This window comes from Callithrix jacchus, chromosome 2 (assembly GCF_049354715.1).
Source record: "Callithrix jacchus isolate 240 chromosome 2, calJac240_pri, whole genome shotgun sequence".
Classification (NCBI taxonomy): domain Eukaryota; kingdom Metazoa; phylum Chordata; class Mammalia; order Primates; family Cebidae; genus Callithrix; species Callithrix jacchus.
The window spans coordinates 50,488,808-50,513,541 of NC_133503.1; the positions used below are offsets into that span (position 1 = coordinate 50,488,808).

General features: G+C 45.2%; 1 protein-coding gene across 4 annotated transcripts in view; it reads right to left on the reverse strand.

Annotated features, from left to right (window-relative positions):
• Positions 1-24,734, reverse strand: part of FAT2 (FAT atypical cadherin 2) — an 88,561-nt gene that overhangs the window by 35,148 nt on the left and 28,679 nt on the right. For all 4 annotated transcript variants that reach the window (XR_013531648.1, XM_035288894.3, XM_035288887.3 and 1 more), the window contains exons 4-11: positions 18,408-18,466; positions 16,312-16,623; positions 14,792-15,002; positions 12,705-12,844; positions 11,830-12,111; positions 10,521-10,731; positions 3,887-7,939; positions 1,872-2,068 (exon numbers count right to left, since the gene is read on the reverse strand). Coding sequence is in view for 3 of the 4 variants with exons in the window: in XM_035288894.3 (XP_035144785.2) it covers positions 1,872-2,068; positions 3,887-7,939; positions 10,521-10,731; positions 11,830-12,111; positions 12,705-12,844; positions 14,792-15,002; positions 16,312-16,623; positions 18,408-18,466 (5,465 nt within the window). In the remaining variant the exon portion in view is untranslated. The remainder of the gene's footprint in view (positions 1-1,871; positions 2,069-3,886; positions 7,940-10,520; positions 10,732-11,829; positions 12,112-12,704; positions 12,845-14,791; positions 15,003-16,311; positions 16,624-18,407; positions 18,467-24,734) is intronic.

The window sequence follows — 24,734 nt, forward strand, 5'->3', positions numbered from 1 at the left end:
GGTGTCAAGGTCAATCTCCCCTGCCTCTGTGTCAGGTCAATCTCCCCTGCATCTGTGGCGAGGCCATGCTATTAAGCTCATCTCCCTGACCACATCCCTAGGACAGACCCTTGACCTTTGAGTCAGGTCTGGACTCCACTGGCCCCATTGCTTGGCCTGCCCTCCCTTTGCTGCAGGTACCTTCATGACATCTGAAGGAGTGGCAGAGGGGAAAGGCTGGAGATCCCTGAGAATTCAATTTTTCTTCAGTGGCTGACTCTGAGCCAGCCTCCAAGCATCATGGTTTCCACTACTGTGGAGTGTGGGCAAGCATGGATCCCTGTATGCCCTGGATGGAAGTTTATTTATTTTATTCTGTTTTTTCTTTTCTTTTTCTTTGAGACAGAGTCTCACTCTGTTGCCCAGGCTAGAGTGCACTGCACTATCTTGGCTCTCCACAACCTCCTCTTCCCGGGTTCAAGCAATTATCTTGCCTCAGCCTCCTAGGTAGCTGGGATTACAGGCACATGCCACCACACCCAGCTCATTTTTTCTTTTTTTTTTTGTATTAGTACAGATGGGGTTTCGCCAAGTTGGCCAGGCTGACCTCAGGTCATCGCCTGCCTTGGCCTCCCAAAGTGCTCTGATTACAGGCATTGATGGAAGTTTTATGCCTGGGCGGCTGTGTGGAGATGGTTTCCCAGGCCTCTTTTCCCTGACTCTAGTGATGCTATGAACCATCTCTAAGAGGGCCAGGGTGAGCCTGATCCCAGCCTCTCCCAATATGAGGAGGACAGAGGTTGGTTGTAATGATGGCTGAGGGAAAAGAGAAGGAAGGTGACCACCCTTCTCCCCAAGAAAGCCTCCCTTCTAAGACCACCCAAAACATTGTCATCTTCAATCCTGAAAAGACATTTTGCATGCATATCAATAATCAGACTCACTTTTTCTACTGTGCCTTTTTGTGACAGGCATGTAGAAGAGCGGAGGAAGAAAAGGTGAGGAGACATATGTATTTGTGTGTGTTGCCAGGTATGTGTCTCTACATTTATATGTGTGTGCAAGTAAGTAAAAGTTTGTATATATGCAAATGCATATGTAAGTATGTTCGTGTGAATGTATTATGTAGAGTTGTACATGTGGTAGAGTGAGGGGAAGAAGAACAGAGAGAGGGGCAGGAAAAGGGAGGCAGACTGAGGGGCAGGAGAAAGGAGTGAGGGACCCATCTCTGAGGCTGCCCCGTCTCGTGTAGATGTGGGTATATGGATGAATGTACTAGGTGTATGCTTATCTGTTTTTGTGTACATATGTATAGATATTTGCCTGTGTCTATGTATAAGTGAAGGAGGGGATGTGCAGTTGGCTAAATTACCCCAGCAGATGTAGGGAGGCGCATATACAGGCATGGGGTGAGGAGTTTGTCTGGGGCCAGGTCTCTATTAATGTATTTGATAATAGTGAGCCATATCAACAAGTTGAGCAGTGCCAGGGGTTTGCCCATTGGGCACAGCTGATTGTGTTTGGAGAATGTATATGTTACTTTCCTTCTGGATATGTTCTGTGGAGAAATACACCTTTGTTGGGAATGTAGGGGGAAAGATGTGGACCATGAGTCTCGAACAGCTTGGCATATCCTTATGGGGGCCAAGGAATTCCCTAGAATGCTCCCAGGAACTAGTCTGAGGCTTGCCAGGGAGAAGCAAGGGAGCTGAGGTTAGTGATGGCCAGCCTCAGAGGTGGGTCCCTCAGCCCTCCTTTCTCCTGTTCCTCACTCTCTGTTCTTCTGCCCCACTCTACCTCCCTTTACTGCCCCTCACTCTGTTCTCCCACCCCTCACTCTATCTTCCTTGCCTCCACTACCCATCTTGGGTAGCCCCTCACCAGGCTCTCACCTGTGAGCACTGTGGGCTGTTATCATTGACGTCCAGGACAAAGATCTCAACGGTGACTGAAGCCTGGAACTTGCCATCAGATGCTGTGACTCTGAGCAAGTACTTGGCCATGTGCTCACGGTCCAGGGTCTTCCTTGAGGAAATCCTCCACTCATCTTCAACTTGACTGATGCCAAACTGGCCCAGGGGGTCTCCCTCTAAACAAATGAGAAGAGCTTTCAGAAGCCAAGCAATAGAAATGAGCTAGGCTTTGTGTCACAGATGGCTGCCCACTGGACATGTTTTTTAGGGTTGCTGGGAAGGCAAACATTTCCTTCCTTAACTAGGAATCCACAATTCTACACTGAGTCCACTTTTTGGTGTTAGGAAGCTATTCCTGACTTTAAATGCCTCCTTAAATGAAATTATCAATACAAGAAACATCACTCCAAAATACATGGCTGAGGGGAGGGTTTTTTTTTTTTTTCGTGGCCCGGAAGGCATGGGAGGAAGTTAAAGGGAAACAAATTTCAGTTCTATGTAAATGTCTAAGATGTATAGCTATACAACAGTGGAGTGGTAGGAAGCAATCAAAAACACTAAACAGGCTGGGCACAGTGGCTCACACCTGTAATCCCAACATTTTGGGAGACCAAAGCGGGCAGATCACAAGGTCAGGAGTTCGAGACCAGCCCGGCCAACATAGTGAAACCCCGTCTATACTAAAAATACAAAAATTAGCCTGGTGTGGTACCACATGCCAGTCATCCCAGCTACTCAGGAGGCTGAGGCAGGAGAATTGCTTGAACCTGGGAGGTGGAAGTTGCAGTGAGCCAAGACCATGCCATTGCACTCCAGCCTGGGTGACAGAGTGAGACTCCATATCAAAAAACAAAAGAAAAACACCAAACACTCCGAGGTTTTACTTCACAACTAAGGACACGGCCTAAGTGGAGGTTCTGTGGAAGCTCTAGGTTTGCCTGTAAGTCATCTTCTTTCCTTGACACTGATCACATACGAGAATGTGGGAATATGGATTTCTCACTCTGAGATCCTAAGATTCCAAGTTTTAAGATCCACCTACTCCAAGAATTGATCACATGTTCACATTTTTTACTCTATGATCCCGAGATTTTAAGGCTGCTGCATTTTTAGGAGTTTGGTATTTTAAGATGATAAGATTCTATTTTTGTACAACTGTATTTCAAACAGCTTTGATCCTATGTCTTTAGGAGTGTATGGTTCTTGGTTGGAACTTCAGGCTAATGAGCTCTTCACCGGACCGCTGTGATAGCAGAAGGAGCCATGTTCATGGGAATAGGGGGACATGGCACCTGGAGATGAGAAAAAAAAGACACTGAGGTGTGAAGGAAACTTCATGGCCACTCGTTAGCTGGTTTTGCCATTAGATTGGGAGTAGGGTAGTTTAGTTTTACAGTAGGTATCTACTAAGGAAAGCAGCTTGTTGGGTAGGGTTTTAATCCCAGCCCTGAAGTAAGCACAAGAGTGTGACCTTGGTTGAACTTCTCCGTCTGGGCTTTGGTTTCCACCTATGTGAAACGAGGAAATTATATCTAAGGAAGTGCTGTCATTCCTACACTTAGGACCTGTGATTGACTAAGAAGCATTTTGTATCACTCACAACTTTCCCTGGGCAGGACGCTCTCCATAAAGTCACTTGACAGAATTTTCATAGATCATGCAACTTTCTTGGTGCCTCTTCCATCTTTCAAAAGACAACTGACAGCAGTTAGAGTATGATTCACATAAAATAATGAGACATCCTTTTTGCAAAGCACTTTCTAATGTATAGGGCTCTACATAAATTAAGATCTTACCAGCATACCTGTGAGGTGAAAGAGAACATGCATGCTAAGTCTATAGGTGGAGCAACTGAGGCTCTAGGGGGTTAAGTGTGCCCAAAGTTACACTGCTAATAAGTGGCAAACCCAGGACATGAACCTATTGTAGGGCACCTCTTCCTGCATGTTTTTCAATACATTCCTGAGCCTGCAATCCATGACAGGTGTTCTTACCTGTGATGTAGCAGGTGACCTGCCTGTTCTGCTCAGAGATGTCAGCATCCAAGGTCTTTAGAGTGGCCACCAGTTCACCGGGCTCACTGTTCTCAATCACGGATCCTCTGTACTCTTCAGAAGCAAACCGGGGAGCATTGTCATTCTCGTCTGTAATGGAGACCTGAACCAGGGCCTGAGAGGATAGCTGGATGGTCCGTCCATGGTCATAGGCCACCACATGAAAATTATAAGTCTGGCAGGTCTCACAGTCAAGTTCCTGGAGTGTGGTGATCCAACCACTCTCACTGTCAATGGCAAAGAGCTCATGGACATTGCTACTAGGGTCTGCAGACAGCCTGTAGCTCACCTGGCCATCTCTCCCAGTGTCCTTATCAATAGCAGTCACTTGAATGACGGAGGTTCCCACTGGCATATTCTCAGTGAGGACAGCCTTATATGGATCAGCCTCAAATACAGGCCTATTGTCATTGACGTCTATCACTTGGATGTTGACAGAGACCAAGGACACCACGTCAGTGTTCTGAAGGCAATGCGCCATCACATCAATCTGGTACAATTTGGTGGATTCATGGTCCATGGTCTTCCTCACCTTTATGACCCCTGTGTCTGGGTCCAAGGAGAAGACACCATCCTTGTTGCTCTCAGGTGTGGTGCCCCGCACTAGACTGTAGATGACTGGATCATGAGCTGCCACTGCTTTAACAACCCCAATTTCAGACCCTTCTGGAAGGTCTTCAGATGCAGGGAAAGTATACAGAGGTTCAGAAAACTTTGGCAAGGATACTTTTTTAGGAACCACCTGAAGTCGTACAGGCACCTGAGAGTTCCAGTGAGGAGGGCCTCCGTCCTGGGCTTTGATTATGAAGTCGATGGTCCGATTTTCCAATCCCACCAGGCTGTCTTTCACCTTGACCACACCAGTGACTGGGTTAATTTCAATGACATCTTTAACTAGGTCCTCTGGGTTCACTGAGTAGGTGACATCTGCGTTCTGACCTTCATCTGCATCGTAGGCCAACACCTGGATAACCGGGGAGTCTTTGCTGACATTGGATTGAATGGATACCGTGTATGCAGATGCTTTGAACTGTGGGGGGTTGTCATTTTCATCTGTGAGGATGATCTTCACTGTGCAGAAGGCCACTCTTCCTCCTCCATCCTGAGCCATGACCTTAATTGCAATGACTCTCTCTGTTGAATTTTCCCGATCCAGTTTCTGCAGAGTGGCAATCTGGCCATTGGGGTTTATGGAGAACTTCTCACTTGCTAGTTTATTGATGATAGTATAATCTATAGTACCATAGGGACCACTATCTTTGTCTATGGCTAGCAAATCAATCACCTTGGTTCCAACCATTGCATTCTCTGCTAATTCTGCCTCATAAAGATGCTGCTGGAACTCTGGGCTGTACTTGTTGGCATTGGTAGTGTTGATGTAAACAGGCACAGTTGCTCGGAAGACCCCATCAGAAGCACCTACCCTCAAATTGTAAGAAGAATCCAGGTGCTTTTTGCAAAGGTTGAACATAGAAATTATTCCTGATGAGCTGTTAATGGAGAAGTGCCTGTCCTGATTTCCAGAAAGAATCAGGTACTGCAGGCGGGAGGTGTCCCTGCTGTCAGGGTCAATAGCCTGGACTCTAAGAACCAGGTGACCACAGGTTGCCAGCTCACTGACATTGGCTTCGTACTGAGATTGTCTGAACTCTGGGGGGTTATCATTGATATCAGATACATTGACAACCACAAGGGTTTCACCAGTGAGTGGAGGATCTCCTTTATCCATGGCCCTGACTTTCACATGAAAGTGTTGTTGGGCTTCATAGTCCAGTTCTTGAACTGTGGACATCTCCCCTGTGCTCCCATTGATCTGAAAGAACTTAGAAACATCTGAGCCATCCTCCACAATCTGATAAGAGACGTCACGGTTCCGCCCTGAGTCCTGGTCAGAAGCCAACAGTTGGATCACAGGGGTCTGAGCAGGCAAGCCTTCTGAGATGGAAGTGGTATAGACCAATTGGGAAAAAGTGGGAGGGTTATCATTGACGTCCTCCACCAGGACTTCCACTGTGGCTTCAGAAAATGACCCCAGAGCTGTATCTGTGGCTCTGACTGTGAACACATGTTTGGTCTTGGACTCATAGTCCAAAGGCCCTGTTACTGTTAGGACACCAGTCTTAAAGTCAGTGGTGAACAGCATCAAGGGTTCTTCCTCCACAATGTTGTAGATGAGCCGGAGTCCCTCTGGACTTCGGGCCTGGGTGTGGAGAATTGGAGTATAGAGGGTGATATTTTCAGGTACTCTAACTTTGTAGTAAGGACTCTGAAACAGCGGGTTGGATTTATTTCTCACAGTGACAAGTACCTCTTCCTCACTCTGGAGGGATGGCATTCCTCCATCCCGAGCAATGACTTTGAGGCGATACTTATTTAAAGCTTGATAATCAAAGGGTTTCCTGAGTGATATGTCCCCAAGATAGGGGTCAATTCGGAAATATGTATAATCTTCTGCAAATGTATATGTAATGGCCCCATTTGTCCCCAAGTCCTCATCAGTGGCAGATACCTGAAAGAGGACATCCCCTGGCTCTGTGCCATCTTGGATGATTGTGTAATAGGGCAGATGCTTAAATTTGGGGGGATTATCATTGACATCCTCAATAGAGACTTGTACCAAAGCCTGAGCTATCCGCTGAGGGGTCCGATTGTCCCTCACTTCCACTGCCAGCTCGTGAGTGTCCTGCTGCTCCCGGTCAAACACCACACCTCTTGTCTGCAACACACCTGCTGACTGGACCATATGAAACATATCTGTGCCATTCAAGAGGAAGTAGGAAAGGGTGTCATTCAAATAATTGCCCTGGGCACCAAGAATCACCAGTGTCTTTCTGTCCTGCAAGTTCTCCCTCACAGTTGCCCTATAGACATCCTGATCAAACTGCAAGCTTTTGTCAAGGACTTGGTTCAAATAAATTTTTACCAGTGCAGTGTCTTGATACAAACCATCAGAAGCCCTGATGGTGAGCTTCCGAGAGAGTCCCATGAAAGCAGGATTCAGCACAGATATGCGGCCAGTGATAGGATGGATGGTAACAGCTTCATCAGCATTGCCAGTTTTGATGCTATAGTTGACTTCAGAGTCATCATCGCTGGCCTGCACCATGAGAAGCTCCATGCCTGGATGGATAGGCCCCACTATTGCTACCTCATATATCTGTTCCGAGAACCTGGGAGGAGAGTCATTCACATCTCTGACATTAATGATGACTTGGGCAGGTCTGGGTGCAAATAATATGGGGTTTCCTTGGTCATGGACATAGACACAGAATTTGAAAGAGGGCCTGCTCTCATAATCCATCTCTGATACAATGGTTAGGGTTCCCATGCTGGGATCAATTTTGAAAAACTTCAAGGCCTCTGGCTCCAAAATTTTATAGACCAACAAGGAATTAGCTTCTTTGTCACTGTCAGAGGCATGAATCACAAAGGGGTTGTTGTTTTTATCCATGATCATGCTGTACAATGGAGCTGCTTCACTAATTTGGCCCACAAAAGTTGACTTCAAGAACATAGGAGCATTGTCATTTTCATCAATTATGTCAACTACCACCATGACATCAGTAAATGCACCTGCCATATTGCTGCCTCGGATTTTTAGCTGGTAAGATGAGATTTTCTCATGGTCCAAGTTCTTCTGGGTGGACATGAGGCCAGAATATGAGTTCATAGAGAAGACACCATCCTTGTTTCCCTCTCTTAACTCATAGGTAACTTCAGAGGAGCTCATAGCAGAGACAAGGAGGATTGGGGAACCAACAGGGATTGATTCAGGGATCTCTACAAAGTACTCGGTTTTTGAAAAGATAGGGGCGCTCCTATCTGAGGGGTAGACATGAATAATCACTGTAGCCAGGTCATGCCATTGTGGGGAGCCTTGATCTTCTGCCTTCACTGTCAGGGTATGCGGGGCATGATTCGCCCAATCAAGTTTTCGAGCTAGAGTAATGATGCCTAGCAGGGCATTGATGTTGAAGAAACCTTCACCATTCCCTGAAACAGAAGACAAGAGAAACAAGTGTGCCACACCCTTGAGAGGTATCAACTAGGTTTTCTAGATCAGTAAATGGGCAATCACACAAAACCTGGACAGAGCAAAATCTGCATATAATGTATATCCACCCTGGATATAGTGTGTAGGGTAGATACTTTATAAATTTCCTAACATGGTGCACATAGTAGGTACTTCATATCACTATCAACTATCACTAAGTTTAAGTTTCCGAGATACAACTTAAGCTACAAACCAAAGCCATATTAGGTCTTTGAAACCAAAAAAGGAGACTCCATACAAAAAGCACACTCCACTCTGAATTTCAGTGATGCCTTTTGTGGGAAAAGCTTCTTACTGAAAAATTGCATTATACAGAATCTTTAACCATCATTTATGTAACTTTTTTTTTTTAGAGCCAGGTTCTTGCCTATCACCCAGGCTAGAGTGTAGTGATGTGAGCATGCTCACTGCAGCCTCAAACTCCAGGCTTCAAGAGGTTCTCCAGCCTCAGCCTCTGCTGGGACTATAGGTGTGAGCCACCATGCCTAGGTACATTTTTATATAATTTTTAATAGCTTTGGTTATATAGAACACCCATATCTTGAGGCTCCTGAGAAAATGCCTTTGCACCACGCCAGTATTTCCTAAACTTTAGGAATTCTCACATTGTCTTTGTAATTTTTTCAATATCCATCCATTGCCTATGCTATTTTACACTATTAATAAATTGATGTTTTCCTTTAAATTAATTCATTCTTAAAATTTGATAAATATTTTTAAAGGTAAATCTATGTTGCTTCTTTAAATAAAAACACCATATTGCTTTCCATAAATCAGAAGTTACCATAAAAAGAAGTCAAAGAAAAAATACCCTATTAAAATTGAGATACTGCTTGCCAAAGGTCTAAGCCTGTGAGCTATCCCTTTTTTTTTTTTTTTTTTTTTTTTTTCATAAACAAAGAGGGGCAGGTGCTAGAGAAGACTAATAGACATTCTAGAACCCAACAGAGACTTTGTTTTTCATTTTCTCAGGGAGTAATTTAAAGAGGAGTGCTTTCTCCTCGCCCAATTACCTTTTGATGCCGTAACTGAGTAATACTTGAATTGTTTTTCTCACCACCACAGGTACAGGGCTTACATTTGAGAAACTGTCGCACTTTACAAGTCTTATGGCCTCTATCACATGGGTGCAAATTTTATTATTTCAATGACAAAGCAAATGGCTAAGTTTTGTCATTAAACTTTCAATCTGATTCCTCCACCTTTGAAGCCCTTCTCCAGCTGACTGGTTAGGTGATTTGTCATATAACTGCTAAATTCAGCCAAAGAACATGGTTTTAATAGTAAATAGCTGTTTTAAAGTGATTCCATTAAAAGCAGCTAAGTTAACAACCTACATGTAATTCTGATGATAATTTATTATATAATATTATACTGCTGAGAGAAATAAATCAGGGCACAAAATTGTATATTCATTATGAACTCAATATTACAAAAATATGCATGGGAAAGATGAGAGGGAAAGGCAGAAAATAATTATTTTGGGGTGATGAAAATTGTGGCTGTGGGGTTGCGCTCTTTATACATTCCTGTATTTTTCGTATTTTCAAACAAGCACGCGTTACTTCTATATCAGAAGAATATCTTAAAACCAATCTTATCTGGTAAATAAAGTCATTATCTCCATCAGTGAGGTTGTCAATGAGATAAAAGATGTGACTTTGTTTCATAAATCACAAAAAGCAAGCAATGTATTATAATCCGTATTCTTCTTCAGGGGTGAATACACTTTTGTTATACGGCAACCAGTAGCTACCGTACAAGCTACTGGCAATAAATGAACGTTAAGTCTTGCAAGGGCAGACAGCAAATCATGCTCATCTTTGTTTCTCATAGCAACTAGCTCTATGAAGTATTAATTATTAAATATAATTATTACTATTAAATATTAATTATGTATGATAACGATTGCAAATTATCATTAATAATTAGTTGGATACTGGATATTACCACTTTTGTTATAGTAATTGCTTATAATTAACACTTATCAATGAAAGTACTAAACCCTGGCATTTGTATTTCAATTTACAACATGTATTAACATACATTTTCTCTTTTAATTTTTGCAATGACTTTCTAGCACAGGTAAGATTATTCCCATTTTTGAGATGAAGAAACCTGTAAAATAAATACTAAATCACTGTGCAGTCTTATCAGAAAGTAAAAATTACTTCTAAAACTAAGCCATACAATTTACAAAATATTCTAACATACATGTGTGAAGTTATTACATTTTTAAATGCTGCATGGACTTCATAAATATCTTCTACATATTTGGTCACTGGTGGGTTTATATAGTATATATGCAAATTCTCCCACAACATGTGGTCCTTAGTTACTGTTATTACTATCTTTGGAAGTGCATTAATTAGGTAATCCCAGAGAATGTTTTAGAAATATTGTTTGCCAAGACTTCATGAGCTTGGTACTTGATTAATTTGCAGATTCATGCCTCTAGTGCTTTTCTTTATTTCTAAAGCATCTTGACCCATCCTCTAAACTTGTGGCCCAGCCTCTCACCTTTCAAGAGGGTGTAGCGGACCTCAGCGTTGGCTCCCCGGTCGGCATCCATGGCTCGAACCTGTAGCAGCTCTGTGCCGGGGGCTGTGGTGTCAGGAACACTTGCCTCATAATGGAGCTGGGTGAAGTAGGGTGGGTGGAGATTTCCATTCTCCACATGAATGGTCACCCATACAAAGTTCCTCTTGATGGGTATTTCCTGGTCTCGGACCTATGAACCCAAAGGGGTAATTGGGTGAGCAGCAAATGGAATAGGAGGAGGCAGAGTTAGGGTAAGGTCAATGAACTAGAATGCCAATTTAAAATACGCCCAATTGTAACTAACTCTCCGTATTCTTTTAAATATTGTTCTAATCTATGCTCTTTTTCTTCTTTTATGTAAATTTATCAGTCAGTGATTCACAGGCTTAGCTATTTTAATGGATAATTCTATTTTAGGAGAAAGGCAGAAATAGGCAGAGAATATTTGTTTGTTTTCCAATTACATCCCAGAGAATATTCATTCTTCAAGATGTTAACATGTTATGCAGGAAAAAAATTATATGTTCATGTACATTTGGGGAGCACTGAATTAAATGAAATCAGTTTTCTTTGTTGTTGGACTTCTCAGAGCCTTGAATACATATTATATGCCCAGAGGATGATAGATTAGCACTTAAGAACCCTGATCTTTAAGACAGGAGGCCAGACTCTGATCCTGGTTCCATCATAAATAACTGTATGACAGTGAGCAAGTCTGTCTTTCTCTGTGGGTCTCAGGTATAAGATGAGACAAATGAGCAGGGTCAGGGATAGAACTAGGGGGAGGCAACTGAGGCAAGAAGGGTGCAAAATGTAAGGAGGCCCTGACTCCTGGGGTCACAGAAATGCAGGCACATGGTCCAGAGAGTGAGTCCTCTTACATTTTGGGTCCTGCATGCCTTGCTGGCCTCAGCTAATCCTTGCTCTCATCGGGAAGGGCTCCATGTCCCTTCCAGCTCTGACACTATGTGAATCCACATTGTGTCATGAAGTCACTGAGCAGGGAGAGAGCTCTTGGGGAATATTTGGGTGAGTCCAGTGAGAACCGAGGTTGACAGGAGTTTCCTTGGCAGCTGTCCCATCTCTACCTTCACTCCCAGGCATCCCTTATGGAAGGTGCCCTTGGCCAGCTGTGAAATGTTACAACTCTGTCTCATGGATGGTCCTTATGGGCATCGGTACACCTGGCTCACCAGGGAAAGGGGGACCCTCAGCGTGTCTCCAGGTGTGTCCACCCCCACACATCTACATGCCAGCATAATCTCACCCGATTTTTCCACTTACTCACCATGACTGTCAGTGTGTGCTGGGAGGGCCCTGAGCGTAGGTCCAATTTCCCCACTGTTACCAGGACACCACTGCTGGGGTCCAGCTGGAAGAGACTGGCACTTCCTGGGTCTTGGCTGCCATGTATGGTATAGATGAGGCCTTTGCCCTTGTCTTGATCTATGGCCTGAACTCGGAGGAGCTCCACCCCGGGCAGGGTGTCCTGAGGAACTCTGACCTCATAATGAGTTTCCAGAAACTGGGGTCGATGGTGGTTAATGTTGGCAATCATGAAGATGTGGACCTAGAGAGGGAAGTGAGGGAGAAGGTACACTGAGAGCCTGGGGGAACAGGGAACAGGTCTGCCTGGACCTCCGTGTAACATCCGGGCCTAGCACAGTGTCTGGCACTCAGCAATCACTTGATAAATATTTGTTGAATGAATGATAGTCTTTCAAAATCAGAAGACCTTCAGATGCTGCAGAGTCTAGTATTTTTCAAAAACAAAAATTTTCTTGAAGAGTCTTTCCATCAGTGGTAATGTTGTGTGAAGTCCAAATATAAGAAACAGATAAAACCTTGGCTGAAGCCAGAATAGAAATTCAGAGCCCCACTTACCCAACCATCATCCCCCTATACCTATGGGTGCCCATGGTATTCTATCTTTAATTAAAACTGCTCATTTAAACAACCTCCTGATTATAGATAGATCCAGAGTGGGAGCAAGAATTCTCCCAGGATCACAGAAGCAGACAGTGTATTAGACAAGAATCTTGACTCTAAATTCAGTGTTCCTTGAGGAACACCACATCCACAGAAAACCTCTGTAGCCTCATCCCAACCAAGGAGGCCCTCCCTCTCCTCTCAACACAGGGATCCCCAGCTGAGGCCTCTAACCTGGGTGGCAATGGTGCGGGACCCATCTGTCACCTCTACAGTCAAGTTATAGTTGGACCTCCTCCTGGTATCAAGAGGCCTGGCAATGATGATGCTGCCTGTGGTCTTCTCAATGTCAAAGTCCATGTCCTTATCCCCACCTAGAGTGGGAGTGGGGAGAAAGCACACACAACCTCAGTGATTTAGACAGCATAGCAGAAGAGGGGCTTTGGTTGTCAGGCTTACAGGACGTGGTGGTAAATGCCAACCTTGGCTGGCAGGACTGTGGGCATTCAAGGAGGAGCCTGAGTCAGGGATTCTAAGACTCTATTCAGAAACAGCACAAGATCTGGGAGACAGGTTGTAGTTTATTCCCCCAGGGAGTCCCCAAAACTGTAATTTATTCTGTCAAGTTGTCAAGTTATTTTTATTTGAATTTGATTAATAAATCAAATTGATTAATAAACTATAAGAATCCAAATGTGAAATAACATGAAGCTTTTTAAATGTCTAGTATATAGAAATATGTTTAGTGACACAGAAATATGTTCATGACAAATTACATTTTAAAATATTATAAAACCATATGTTAATATAACCCTAAGGGTGTCTGTGTGTGTAAAAGAAAAATGACAAGAAAGAAACACATCAAAATTATAACAGTGGATTATCTTCTGATTGGTGGAACTTTCGGTGATTTTTATTTTCTTTTCTGCATTCATTTGTGTGTGCTTATTTACTTACTTACAGACGGGGTCCCGCTCTGCCACCCAGACTGGAGTGCATGGTGCAATCATAGCTCCCTGTAACCTGGGACTCAGCCTCAAGTGATTCTCCTGCTTCAGCCTCTCAAGTAGCTGGGATTACAGGCGTGAGCCACTGTGCCCAGCCTATTTGTATTTTTGAAATGTTTTAGAGGGTACATGCGTTAATTTGGCATTATAGAAAAAAAGTCAAACAATTAAAAGAAAGACCAGTAAACCAGCTGGGCACAGTGGCTCACACCTATAATCCCTGCACTTTGGGAGGCCAAGGGGGGGCAAATCACTTGAGGTCAGGAGTTCAAGACCAGCCTGACCAACATGGAGAAACCCCGTCTCTACTAATAACACAAAAATTAGCCAAGCATGGTGGCACATGCTTGTAATCCCAGTTATTCGGGAGGCTAAGGCACAAAAATCGCTTGAACCCTGGAGGCAGAGGTTGCGGTGAGCCGAGATCATGCCATTGCACTCCAGCCTGGGCAACAGGAGTGAAACTCCATCTCAAAAAAAAAAAAAAAAGGCAGTAAACCAGAACTGGAAGTAAGTACAGGAGGTTCAAAGATTGGGTCAGGTGCATACATTCCATCCTACTCTTAGCCAGGATGGAAACTGGGTATAAGACTCCGTGTTCATGTGGGTGCTGAAACTCGTAGAAGATTTTTAACCTGGAATCCCTGGATGGATTTCAGAGAGCCTATAAATCCTCTACATTGTATGCAGATTTACATTCGTGTGCGTTTGTGTATGCAACTTTCTGGGAAGAGGACCTAAGCATTCGCCACATTCCTGAAGGGTTTTTGACCCCCAGATATTAAAACAAAACCTTAGTTTAGAGACAGAGAGGAATTTCAGAGAAGGCCATTAGAACCCACCCAGATCCAAGTGCCTCCTGGAATGAGAATGGGCATTTTCCCCTGATCTCAAGGGGGAAACCTGGAGCCAGAACATTGAGCATAGCCCCAGGGCATAGCTGATGACAGGTTCACTGTCAACTAAGATTTTCACATTGAGGCAGAAAAGGAAACACCAAGCGTGTGCTTTCTGCTCTGGGTCTTCCTGAACCATCTGGGGTCTCCCAGGCTCTTGGGGTAACTGAGACACTGCCAACTCTGGCTGGGGTTGGAGATCGTGGCTGGAGTGAAAGGAAAACTTGGCAGATGTGGCATTCTTACTGCCTGTGCTCCCAGAGAAGCAGGAAAGAGGGAGTCCTCACTCAGGGCCAAAAGAGGGACTGCCAAGGAGCCTGACCTTGAGAAGGATCAGAAGGACTGCAGCAGGAAAACTAGAGCTAGTGTATAAGGATGGGAGGGGCTGGCCCTCATTGGGCCCTTGGCCTCGCCTCACCTGAGATGTTGAACCAGAAGAGGCCAGGTCTGCCCTCTACGCTGATGACCCCCACCATGTGGTTCACAGGGTCCGTCTCCATGACTGTAAAGCTGTAGTGGGTCTCATCAAAGGCCAGGGGAATGGAAGACGGCCGAGGCCGAGGGATCCACTCAATGTGTAGCCGGACACTGGCTGAGAGTGGTGGCTGCCCATTGTCTGTTGCCTTGATCTGAAAGGGGGCCAACAGCAAAACTGAGGGTTAGGACCAAGAGACAAGAAGGCCCAAGCATACAGGACAAGAACCAGAGCATCCTGTGATTCTGACCAAGCTGGCCTCTTGTCCAGTCATTCATCCATTTGATACACACTTGAGGGCTTGCTATAAACAGGCACCCTGCCAGCTGTTGCAGGCATGGTGGTGAACAAATCATATAACCTCATGGTTAGTATAAAAATCATAAATGCCACCGTTAACTGAAGACTTACTATGTGCTACTTCCTAAACTGAACTTTACATACATATGCCCTTTGCTTTTCCCTACTACCATAAACCTAACAAGCTAGAATTTATTGAACACTCACTATTATCGGGCCTTACTCTAAGAGCTTTGTGTATAATATCTGATTTAATTCTCACAATAACCCTGGAAGAGGCTCTATTATCATCTCTCTTTATTATTGTACTTTAAGTTCTGGGGTACATGTGTGTGCAGACCGTGCAGGTTTATTACATAGGTATACATGTGCCATGGCGGTGGTTTGCTGCATCCATTGCCCCTTCATCTACATTAGATGTTTCACCTAATGCTATCCCTCCCCATTCCCTCACCTCCTGCTATTCCTCTCCTAGCCCTCCACCCGCCAGGCCCCGGTGTGTGATGTTCCCTTCTCTGTGTCCATGTGTTCTCATTGTTCAACATCTACTTATGAGTGAGAACATGCAGTGTTTGGTTTTCTGTTCTTGTGTCAGTTTGCTGAGAATGACGGTTTCGTGGATGAAACTGGAAACTATCATCTCTCTTTCACAAGAAGAAACTAGGGCTCATCGTGGTCGATTCACCTACCAGATGAATGCTTGGCTAGCAGTGAAACGGGGGTCAAATTCAGGCTGACTGATACAAGCACCCACGCACTAACTACTTGATATATTGGCTTTTCACCAGAAAAATGTTCTTATCTCCATTTCACAAATGATAAAACAAAGGTTAAATGACTTGTCCAAGGTCACACAGGTGTACAATGGCAGTACTAGGACTGGAACCCGGGCTTATTGCTTCCAAAGCCTATGCTACGCTCACAAAATCCTTCTAAGAATAGACGGGATTTCCTAGGCAAAAATTTTATTGCCCTCAAAGAAAAGGACCCAGAATTTGATCCTTTGGCTGAAGCTGGGACTCCCAGTTTCTCTGGGAGAAGGCCAGGAAGGTGAGTACCACTTCCCTCATGCTGGCGGGCTGTCTCCCTCCCCCTGAATTCTCAAAGACGGTCCCTAACAAGCATGCCACTCCTCCCTCCGTGGCTTCCATCTGTCTGCTCACCGTTAGGATGTTGTACTCTCCAGCTGTAAAAATGCTGCTGGATGACACCACACCTGTGACAGGATCGATACTGAAGCCCTCCTCGTCGCTCTCCTCGATACTGTAGGTGACTCTGCCATTAAGACCCTCGTCCAGGTCTGAAGCCACCAGCCTGTACACAGGCCCAGGAGACACTGGGCTCAGCCTCTCTGGAAGGCGGACATTGAAGAGCTTGTGGGAGAATGCTGGTGGATTGTCATTGATGTCCAAGATGCCTACCACCACCCTGGAGGTGGACTTTAGTGGGGGCTCCCCATTGTCCAGCACAGTCACCTGGGGGCAGAATTGAGCATGAGCACCTGAGTTGACAATTGCAAATTAGTGACTATATTTTGCCACCCACCACAGCCCTACCACCACTTTAACAACCTAGAAATATTAGTCAGTTTGTTCTTTGGTATATGCTTGTGCTTTCTATTATCATAACTTCACTTACTTGGAACTGAGCTCTCTGGTAACTTTGCCCATGGGAAAGCCAGTGAAAACAGTGAGAGGAAATAGGAAGAACTGGAAGAAGACAGAGTCAGAGTCTCTAGACAAAAGCTGGTGTTCTTTATGTGGGACAACCCATGGGCCATTTCTCAGAGACTACCTACTTTTTATTCATTTGTGTTTTTAATCTTAGTTCTCTGGCGTCCTTAAGCTGCTCAAGATTAGAGAAAACAAATGAGAAGATGTTTATGAGGGAATGAGTGGTACTTTTTGAGTCAAACACATGGTCTGATGCATGCAATGAAATCCAGAGTGAGAAAAGGCCCCAAAACGGTTTCAGAACCAGTAGCTATTTAATGCAGGGGCAAATAGTCACATGCATCAATAGCCGCAAGGGCATCACATCAGATGGGATGTTTCCACCTGAAATGGCTCCGAATTTTAAAAACATTTGGTGTTTAGAGGTAAATATTTGTTACTGAACTGTGGAGAATGTTTTCAGTCCCTAGGAATTCTAGAAGGCCATTTGGCAACTGCTTACTAATAATACCTCTTTCCTTCCTTCCTTCCTTTCCTTCCTTTCTTCCTTCCTTCCTTCCTTCCTTCCTTCCTTCCTTCCTTCCTTCCTTCCTTCCTTCCTTCCTTCCTTTCCTTCCTTTCTTCCTTCCTTTCTTTCTTTTTTTCTTTCACTGAGTCTAGTTCTGTCACCCAGGCTTGAGTGCAATGGCACAATCTCGGCTCACTGCAACCTCCGCCTCCCTAGTTCAAGCAATTCTCCTGCCTCAACCTTCCGGGTAGCACATGCCACCATGCCTGGCTAATTTTTGTATTTTTAGTAGAGGCAGGGTTTCATCATGTTGGCCATGCTAGTCTCAAACTCCTGACCTTAAGTGATCTGCTTGCCTCAGCCTCCCAAAGTGCTGGAATTACAGGCATGAGCCACCGCACCTGGCCAATCATACCTGTTTCTTACCAAAGGAAAAAGAATGTGAAGAGGCAAAATTTACTTCCTGCTGAGGAATATGTATTCCTCCCTCCTTTTGCCTTTAAAACTAGAAGAGATCATCAGTGACAGACAGCTCAGGAGAGAAATAGTTAGATTTCCACCTGATAGTCTTCTGATTTTACTCCCTCTAGGTCACTAACCAAAGCCTTTCATTGAAATAGGCACCAGGAATGCCTATGTGATTTTAAAGGCATTCTAGAAAGAGCACAGATCTAGAAGGCAAAGGTCTGGTTTTCATCCTGGCTCTGCTACTGACCTAGCATTTGACCTTGGATGATTCTGTCTCCCTGGGCCAGGAGGGATGGACTGGTCTCAGTAAGAACATAGAGAATGTGTCCTGCTCCCCCTTCTCCTTCACAGGCATTACTAATCAGTCAATGGTCCCTGCCCAGCCTGGACACAGTTTCAGACTCCTTTCCTTCTCAGTACTGAGGAACTAGCAAAGATCCAAGGATCATTCAGCAAGGTCCAGCTCACGTATATCCTCCTCCCTGAGCCCAGACCCTCCTCAGCCATAGTGCTAGACATGCACGTGGCTCCAAGGCCTAACATGGCTCCATAAATCACCTTCTGTAGGAGGCATTCAAGCCCAGTGGATGGATTCACCACCATTACTCACCTCCAGGATGTGTTCATCCTTGTTCTCTCTGTCCAGCTGCCGGGCTGTAGATAGGAGACCTGGGAGAGAGATGGTAGGGGAGAGACATGAGCAGAAGGCTTCAGGGACACTTTACTGGGGCAAGTTCAAGAATTACATTCCAATCTCAGATAAGAATTCTTCTGATCTTTGAAGAACAAGTAAAGACCATCTCTGACTTAGGATAGTTCAACTTAAAATTTCCTGCTTTATCATGGTGTGAAAGTGATACACATTCAGTACAAACCATACTTCAAGCACCCATACATTCTGTTTTTTACCTTCACTTCGGTATTCAAATACTGAGGTACTGAGTAAAAATACTGAAGGAGTAAAAATACTGACATATTAAAATATTTAATACTTTATTATAAAATAGGCTTTATGTTAGATGATTTTGCCTCTCTGTAGGCTAATGCAAGTGTTCTGAGCACATATAAGGTAGGCAAGGCTAAGCTATTATGTTCTGTAGGTTCAGTGTTTAAACACAGTTTTGACTGACAATATTTTCAACTTATGATGGATCTATTGGAATATGACCCCTCTGCAGGATGAGAAGAATCAGAACACTATAAGGGGAAATGAAACTAGGGAGAAAGGGAGGGGGAAGTGAGAAGGTGGGAGAGAACAGCAGAGACAATGTGTCAAGTGACGTTTTCAGCTACTTCCTACTTTCACTATTAGGCAGGGGTGATACAGCAAAACTCCAACAATCAGCCCACCACGGGCAGCCTCCCCAGTCAGGATGGTTGCCAGCTGGAAGCAACCAGTAGGGTTACTGGTGCACAAGGGTCAATGTCAGCACTGCTGTGATGCAGTTTTGGTTCCTTGTCACTAAAATCTATGGAACATGTTCGCATCTGGATATCTTCTGCTCATCATTCATTCCCTCTTCTTTCAATAAACAAACCCCGGTTCTCCCAAGGGGGAACCACGCCATTCCTAATTTTAGTCCTTGTGATGCAGTGGGATGAAGCTGACCCACCTGAGGAGAAGTTTATAGCCCAAGGATAGTCAGTCAGCACCGACTATCCCCCTGGCCCTGGCAACTGGCTCTGCAGTAGACAAGGCTGTCTGGTGAGAATCAATTCTGGGACTTTTGTAAGAGCTCTGGAAACAGATTTTTTTCACTGCTGGTATGCTGAGAGGACAGGAGGAAACCTGACAGCAACAAGAGGAGGGACTCCTGAGGATAGAGCCACTCAGAGAAAATGAGGCCAAGAGATGGGCGGAGGCAGAGCCTTCATTAAATAGTTCGAACACTGACTACAGCTGTGCTTGCAGCCATACTATGTCTGAAATTTTCTGTTAAGTAAGAAAACGAATGTCTTTTATTGCCTCAGCCAACCTGCATTGGGTTTCCATCTTTACATCCGAAAAAGTCCTGACAACCAATTTAATTCTGAGAATTCATATGTTGGGACAGGAGTGGGTTAGGGTCATGGTGGGGCTGGGAAAGCAATCAGGGTCTTTGGGATTGGGAGGCCTCCAGGAAGAATACTACATCCTGGCTCAGCCTCTCTCTTGCCCTCCTATGGCTCTGCCAAACCCCAACTCCAGCCTCATCTTCCTTCCAGGGGACCCACTAACTCCCTCTGTGCCTCATCTTGACTCCAGGAAGCTCCTGCTTATTTCTCCACCTATTCAACCCCAACCTCCTCTACAAAAGGAGGAGTTGAATTGGGTGATTATTAACGTCTTTCTAGCTTAAATTGTGAACTTCTCATCCCACTTGAAGGAATTTATTCTAAAGAAATCAGTGCATACATCTGGGTAGATGATTATATAAGGTATTCACCATAGTCATGTTTTAAAAAGCAAATAATTGGACACAATCCATGTAAGGGAAGAGTTGTATACATATCACATAAAAAGAAATCTTAAGCAACTATTCAAAACACATGTTGTAGATAGGAAACTGCTGCACACAATATATTGAGTAAAAAAGGCAGTTTGTCAGTCAGGTGCAGTGGCTCATGCCTGTAATCCCAGCACTTGGGGAGGCCAAGGTGAGTGGATCACCTGAGGTCAGGAGTTCAAGACCAGCCTGACCAATATGGTGAAACCCCATCTTTACTAAAAATGCAAAAAAATTAGCCAGGTGTCAGGGCAGGTGTCTGTAGTCCCAGCTACTCAGGAGGCTGAGACAGGAGAATTGCTTGAATCTGGGAGGCGGAAGTTGCAGTGAGCCGAGATCGTGCCACTGCACTACAGCCTGGTGACAACGCGAGACTCCATCAACAACAACAACAACAAAAGCAGTTTGTCAGGAGCTAGAGCAGAAGTAACAACTATTGCCTTCAGTTTCAGAGAAACCACCAAGTGGTGGCATTTTTCCCATTTATTATTATTATTATTCACCAGGGTCCTAGTAATGGCTCTTCCTGTGACAGGCTGGCACAGATGAACAGAGAAGGGCTCCTCTGGGCTCCTCTCAGTTTATCTGCAATTGAAGAAGTTGGGCAGAGAAGTTGCTAGCTCTCTACAAGATTCAGGGAAGTTGAGGTCGAGGTTTTTAGAGGCCCAGAAGGTCATCCCAAGCCATGGCTGCTGTGGAAGGTCTCTTATAAATGAAAGCAGAGCTATTGGTAGAGGTCAATGGACCATCTGAACACTTTCACTAAGTTTCTTGATCTTGTTTAGGTGATGAAGTGATTGAGATCATGGAATTAAGTGTAGAAAAAGAAGCTCAGTGAAGAGCCCAGAGGTTTCCTGGGGGGCTCAGTGACAGAGCTGGGAGCTCAGTGAGGGGAACAAGGATTCAGTGCTGCTCCAGAGACTCGAGTCATGGCAATGAGAGTGTGGTGTGAGGATGTGGGCTCTGCTGGGGACATGTTCTTGCCCTGTGGCAGTTGAACACAAGGCATTCCAGCTTTTTCTCCCCTAATTGCAGGTTGGCATGGGAGATTGGAGAAGGCTTCTGAAAAGCTCCACACTCAGGCGCCCTTCCAGTCAAAGAAGGAGGATGAGAGGAAGAAAAGACACACTCCTGTGGGATGGGAGGGTGTGGACACGGTCCCAGCTCGGCCCCAAGCTGTGGAGCCTCATGGGGAAGGGCCTAGGGCCCGGGGTCCTCCAGGAAGAGCACAAGGACTAGGGGGTCTTGGCAGGTAAGCCTTCCATCTGGCTCCATCCCTTCCTTTCCTCCCTGCCCTTCCTTCCTCTCCCTTTGCTCTGTTTTTTTTCTGTGTCTCTCCTTCACCATCCTCCTCCTCTCTTCCCTTCCAGCGCTTCCTTTCTCCCTTCTCCCTTTGTGTCTCTGAATCTCTCTCTCTCTCTCTCTCTCTCTCTCTCTCTCTCTCTCTCCATCCCCCTCTCTCTCCTACCCTATTGGGTTTTTTCTCCTTCTGCTTCTCATCACTGCCTTCCCCGACCTTCTAAAGTTCTATGCCTCTGGAATCAATGCCCTTTGGCTTCCTGCACAGTGGCCCCTATTCTCATCCTCATCCTCCTCTCTGAAGTCGGTGTCGGGGTTCCCAGGAAGTGCCTGAATAGAATGAGGACATAGCAGAACCACCTCCATAGGGCTGTGTGCACATTCACTAAGGTGCCTAGAAAACCCTTCTCCCCCTTCCTGGGTGAGGCGGCACTCAGTAGACTTCATTCACTCTTGCCATTTTTCTCCTCCAAACAAATGCTTCTCCAACACCCTATCTCAGACCCATATTTGACCCTTTATCTTCTCTCATCCAACAGTTTTCCAACTGTTGCTGACTCCACCTCTGACAGATTCCTGATCTTTACCTCCTCTTATCCTGAGTCACCACAATCTAGGTCTTGTCCCATTTCCACCTTCATCTTCTTCTTGTTCCCTCCTGCAGCATCAAAGAGCCAACCCTCGTGGAGCTCTCACATGCACAAGCATTCAGCTAAGCTCCTTCTATATCTCCATATACTAGCTCATTGAATCCTCACAACAGCCCAGGTGGTCTCTATTATAATCTCCATTTCACTGGTGAGAAAACTCAAGCATAGAGCAGATAAGTTGCTTTCCCAAGATCTCACTATTAATGAGTGGTGGAACTGAGATAAAAGTCCATCTACCTGCATTGTCTTCAACAAGATCAGGGTCTTCCTCCCTTCCAGATAGCACCTGTGTCATCATCCTAGCCCATGTGCTCTCCCAGACTGCTGCCTTTCAAAATCCTCCCACCCTCCAGTTCAGCATAACTACCTCTGTTCCAGGAAGCCCTTGCAGATCCACCACCCAGAGCAGCTTCCTCCTTTTTCTGAGTGGCCAGGGCCCTGCATCTACACATATTTTACAATATTATGCTCTTTCAAACTTGTTCTATCGTGTTTATATGCAAATCTTCATGCTTCTGATGAACTGAACTTCTCAAGACCTGAAACTGTGTTTTATTATCTTCACATAACTCCATAGCATATTGATTAGAAGCCTGGTAAGGTCCAGCACCTTTAAACATTTGCTGAGTATGTTAATGAATCTTCAGCTTAACAAAACATTTTGGATGCTGGCAGAGATTCATTCATCCATTTAGCAATTATTTGTTGAGCTCCCACCATGTGACAGGTACTGAAGAAATTATGGAGGGCACCAACAGTTAGGGTCCCTTTTCTCAGGAAGCTTTGAAGTCTAGCGAAGGACACGGATGATTAGTGGCATAATCACACAAGTGAATACAACATCCTGCATGATAAGTGTCACAAAAAGAAGTAGGTGGTGCTGGAAAGTGTGTTAAGGTATCGGGAAAAACTTCTCTAAGGAAAGAACAGCTGGGCTTAAATCTGAAAGAAGAGCAGGAGTTAACCAGACAAAAGGAGAGAAGAGTCACCTGCTAGAGAGAACAGCACATGCAAAGTCCTGCATGGAAGGGTCCCCAACTGAGGCAGGCCATGTGGCTGGAACATGGGGAGGGGCAGCAGGAGAGGGGCAAGATGAGGCCAGAGGTCAGCAAGGCAGACCAAGCATGAGTTTGTAGGACACAGCACAGCAGGGATCTGACTTTATCTTTTTTTTTTTTTTTTTTGAGACGGGGTCTTGTTCTGTCACCTGGGCTGGAGAACAGTGGTGTGATCATGGCCCACTGCAGCCTCGACCTCCCAGGCACAAGCCATCTTGCTACCTCAGCCTCCTGAGTAGCTGGGACTTCGGGTGCATCATGCCAGGCTAATTTTTTATGTTTTGTAGAGATGATGTTTTGCCATGTCACCCAGGCAGCTCTGAACTCCTGGGCTCAAGCAATCCTCCTGCCTCGGCCTCCCCAAGTGGTGGGATTACAGGCATGAACCACTGTGCCTGGCTTACTGACTTTATCTTAAGGGTACAGGAAAACCATCCAATACATCCAAGTAGGGAAGTGGGACAAAGTGAAAGTGGTGATGAGAAAGGTGGGCTGGGGGTGCATTGGTAATTTGTTCTACTTTAGAAAATGTTCATGCTAATAAAGATTCCTTCCCTTCAGCTGCAGGAAGGCTAAGAATGTCTCTGCCCTTTAGGGCATCCTGCCAGACCTGCTGTCAGTGAACTGTTGATAGTAAACAGAACAAGGATTTGGAAGAAGCTGAAAAGTTAATGCCTTAGGTGAGAGCTCTCTTCCCACTTCTGAAGAGGGAGGGACAGGGTGGGCCCAGGTAGAAAGGCAGCTTCAGCCTGTTTTCCAGGAGAAAAGCATCCTCCTCCTAGAACTACTCCACACCCTGAGGTCAAAGGTTAACAGGAAAGGTTGGCAACAAATGTTAGCAAGCAAATAGGAACTTATATCTCACCCGCCCCTCTGTCTGCACCAAGACTCCCAGCCTCACCCCACTCCTGGTTCCCTTTTGTCTTAAGAATCAAATAACTGCCTGCTCGCATTCTTCCCTTCCTCCAGTCTCACTAGGTTCCATCCTTCTCGGACAAGAGTAAATTGCTGGAGATGGGAAACAGGTTGTTGGGTTCCGTGGGGAAAATGTTAGGCTTCTTACAATAGGATTGTTGTTCACCCCCAAAGAGGAAGATGCGGCTTTTAAGAAGCGTCTGCAGTAGTGGGACGGGGCTCTCACACTGCAGCACCTAGGAAAGCCAGCAGGTGGCGTCAATGAGAGACACAGGCTAGGAATAACACAAAGGGGATGATGGTAGGAACTGCAGGGACCAGAGCACCTGTGCCAGGTCTACGAAGGGAGCTGCTGTCAGTTCCTGGCCATTGTGGCCCAGCGGGACTATGAAGACAGTGTGGCCCTATCCTTCCATTTTTAAAAAACAACCAGAAGTCTGGAGTGTTTTGTGGAATTTTCTAAGTTTCAAGTGTTAGCTGCAACTTGAAAAACTAACCTCTCTGGGGAACATCTGACTCACTGCTGCCA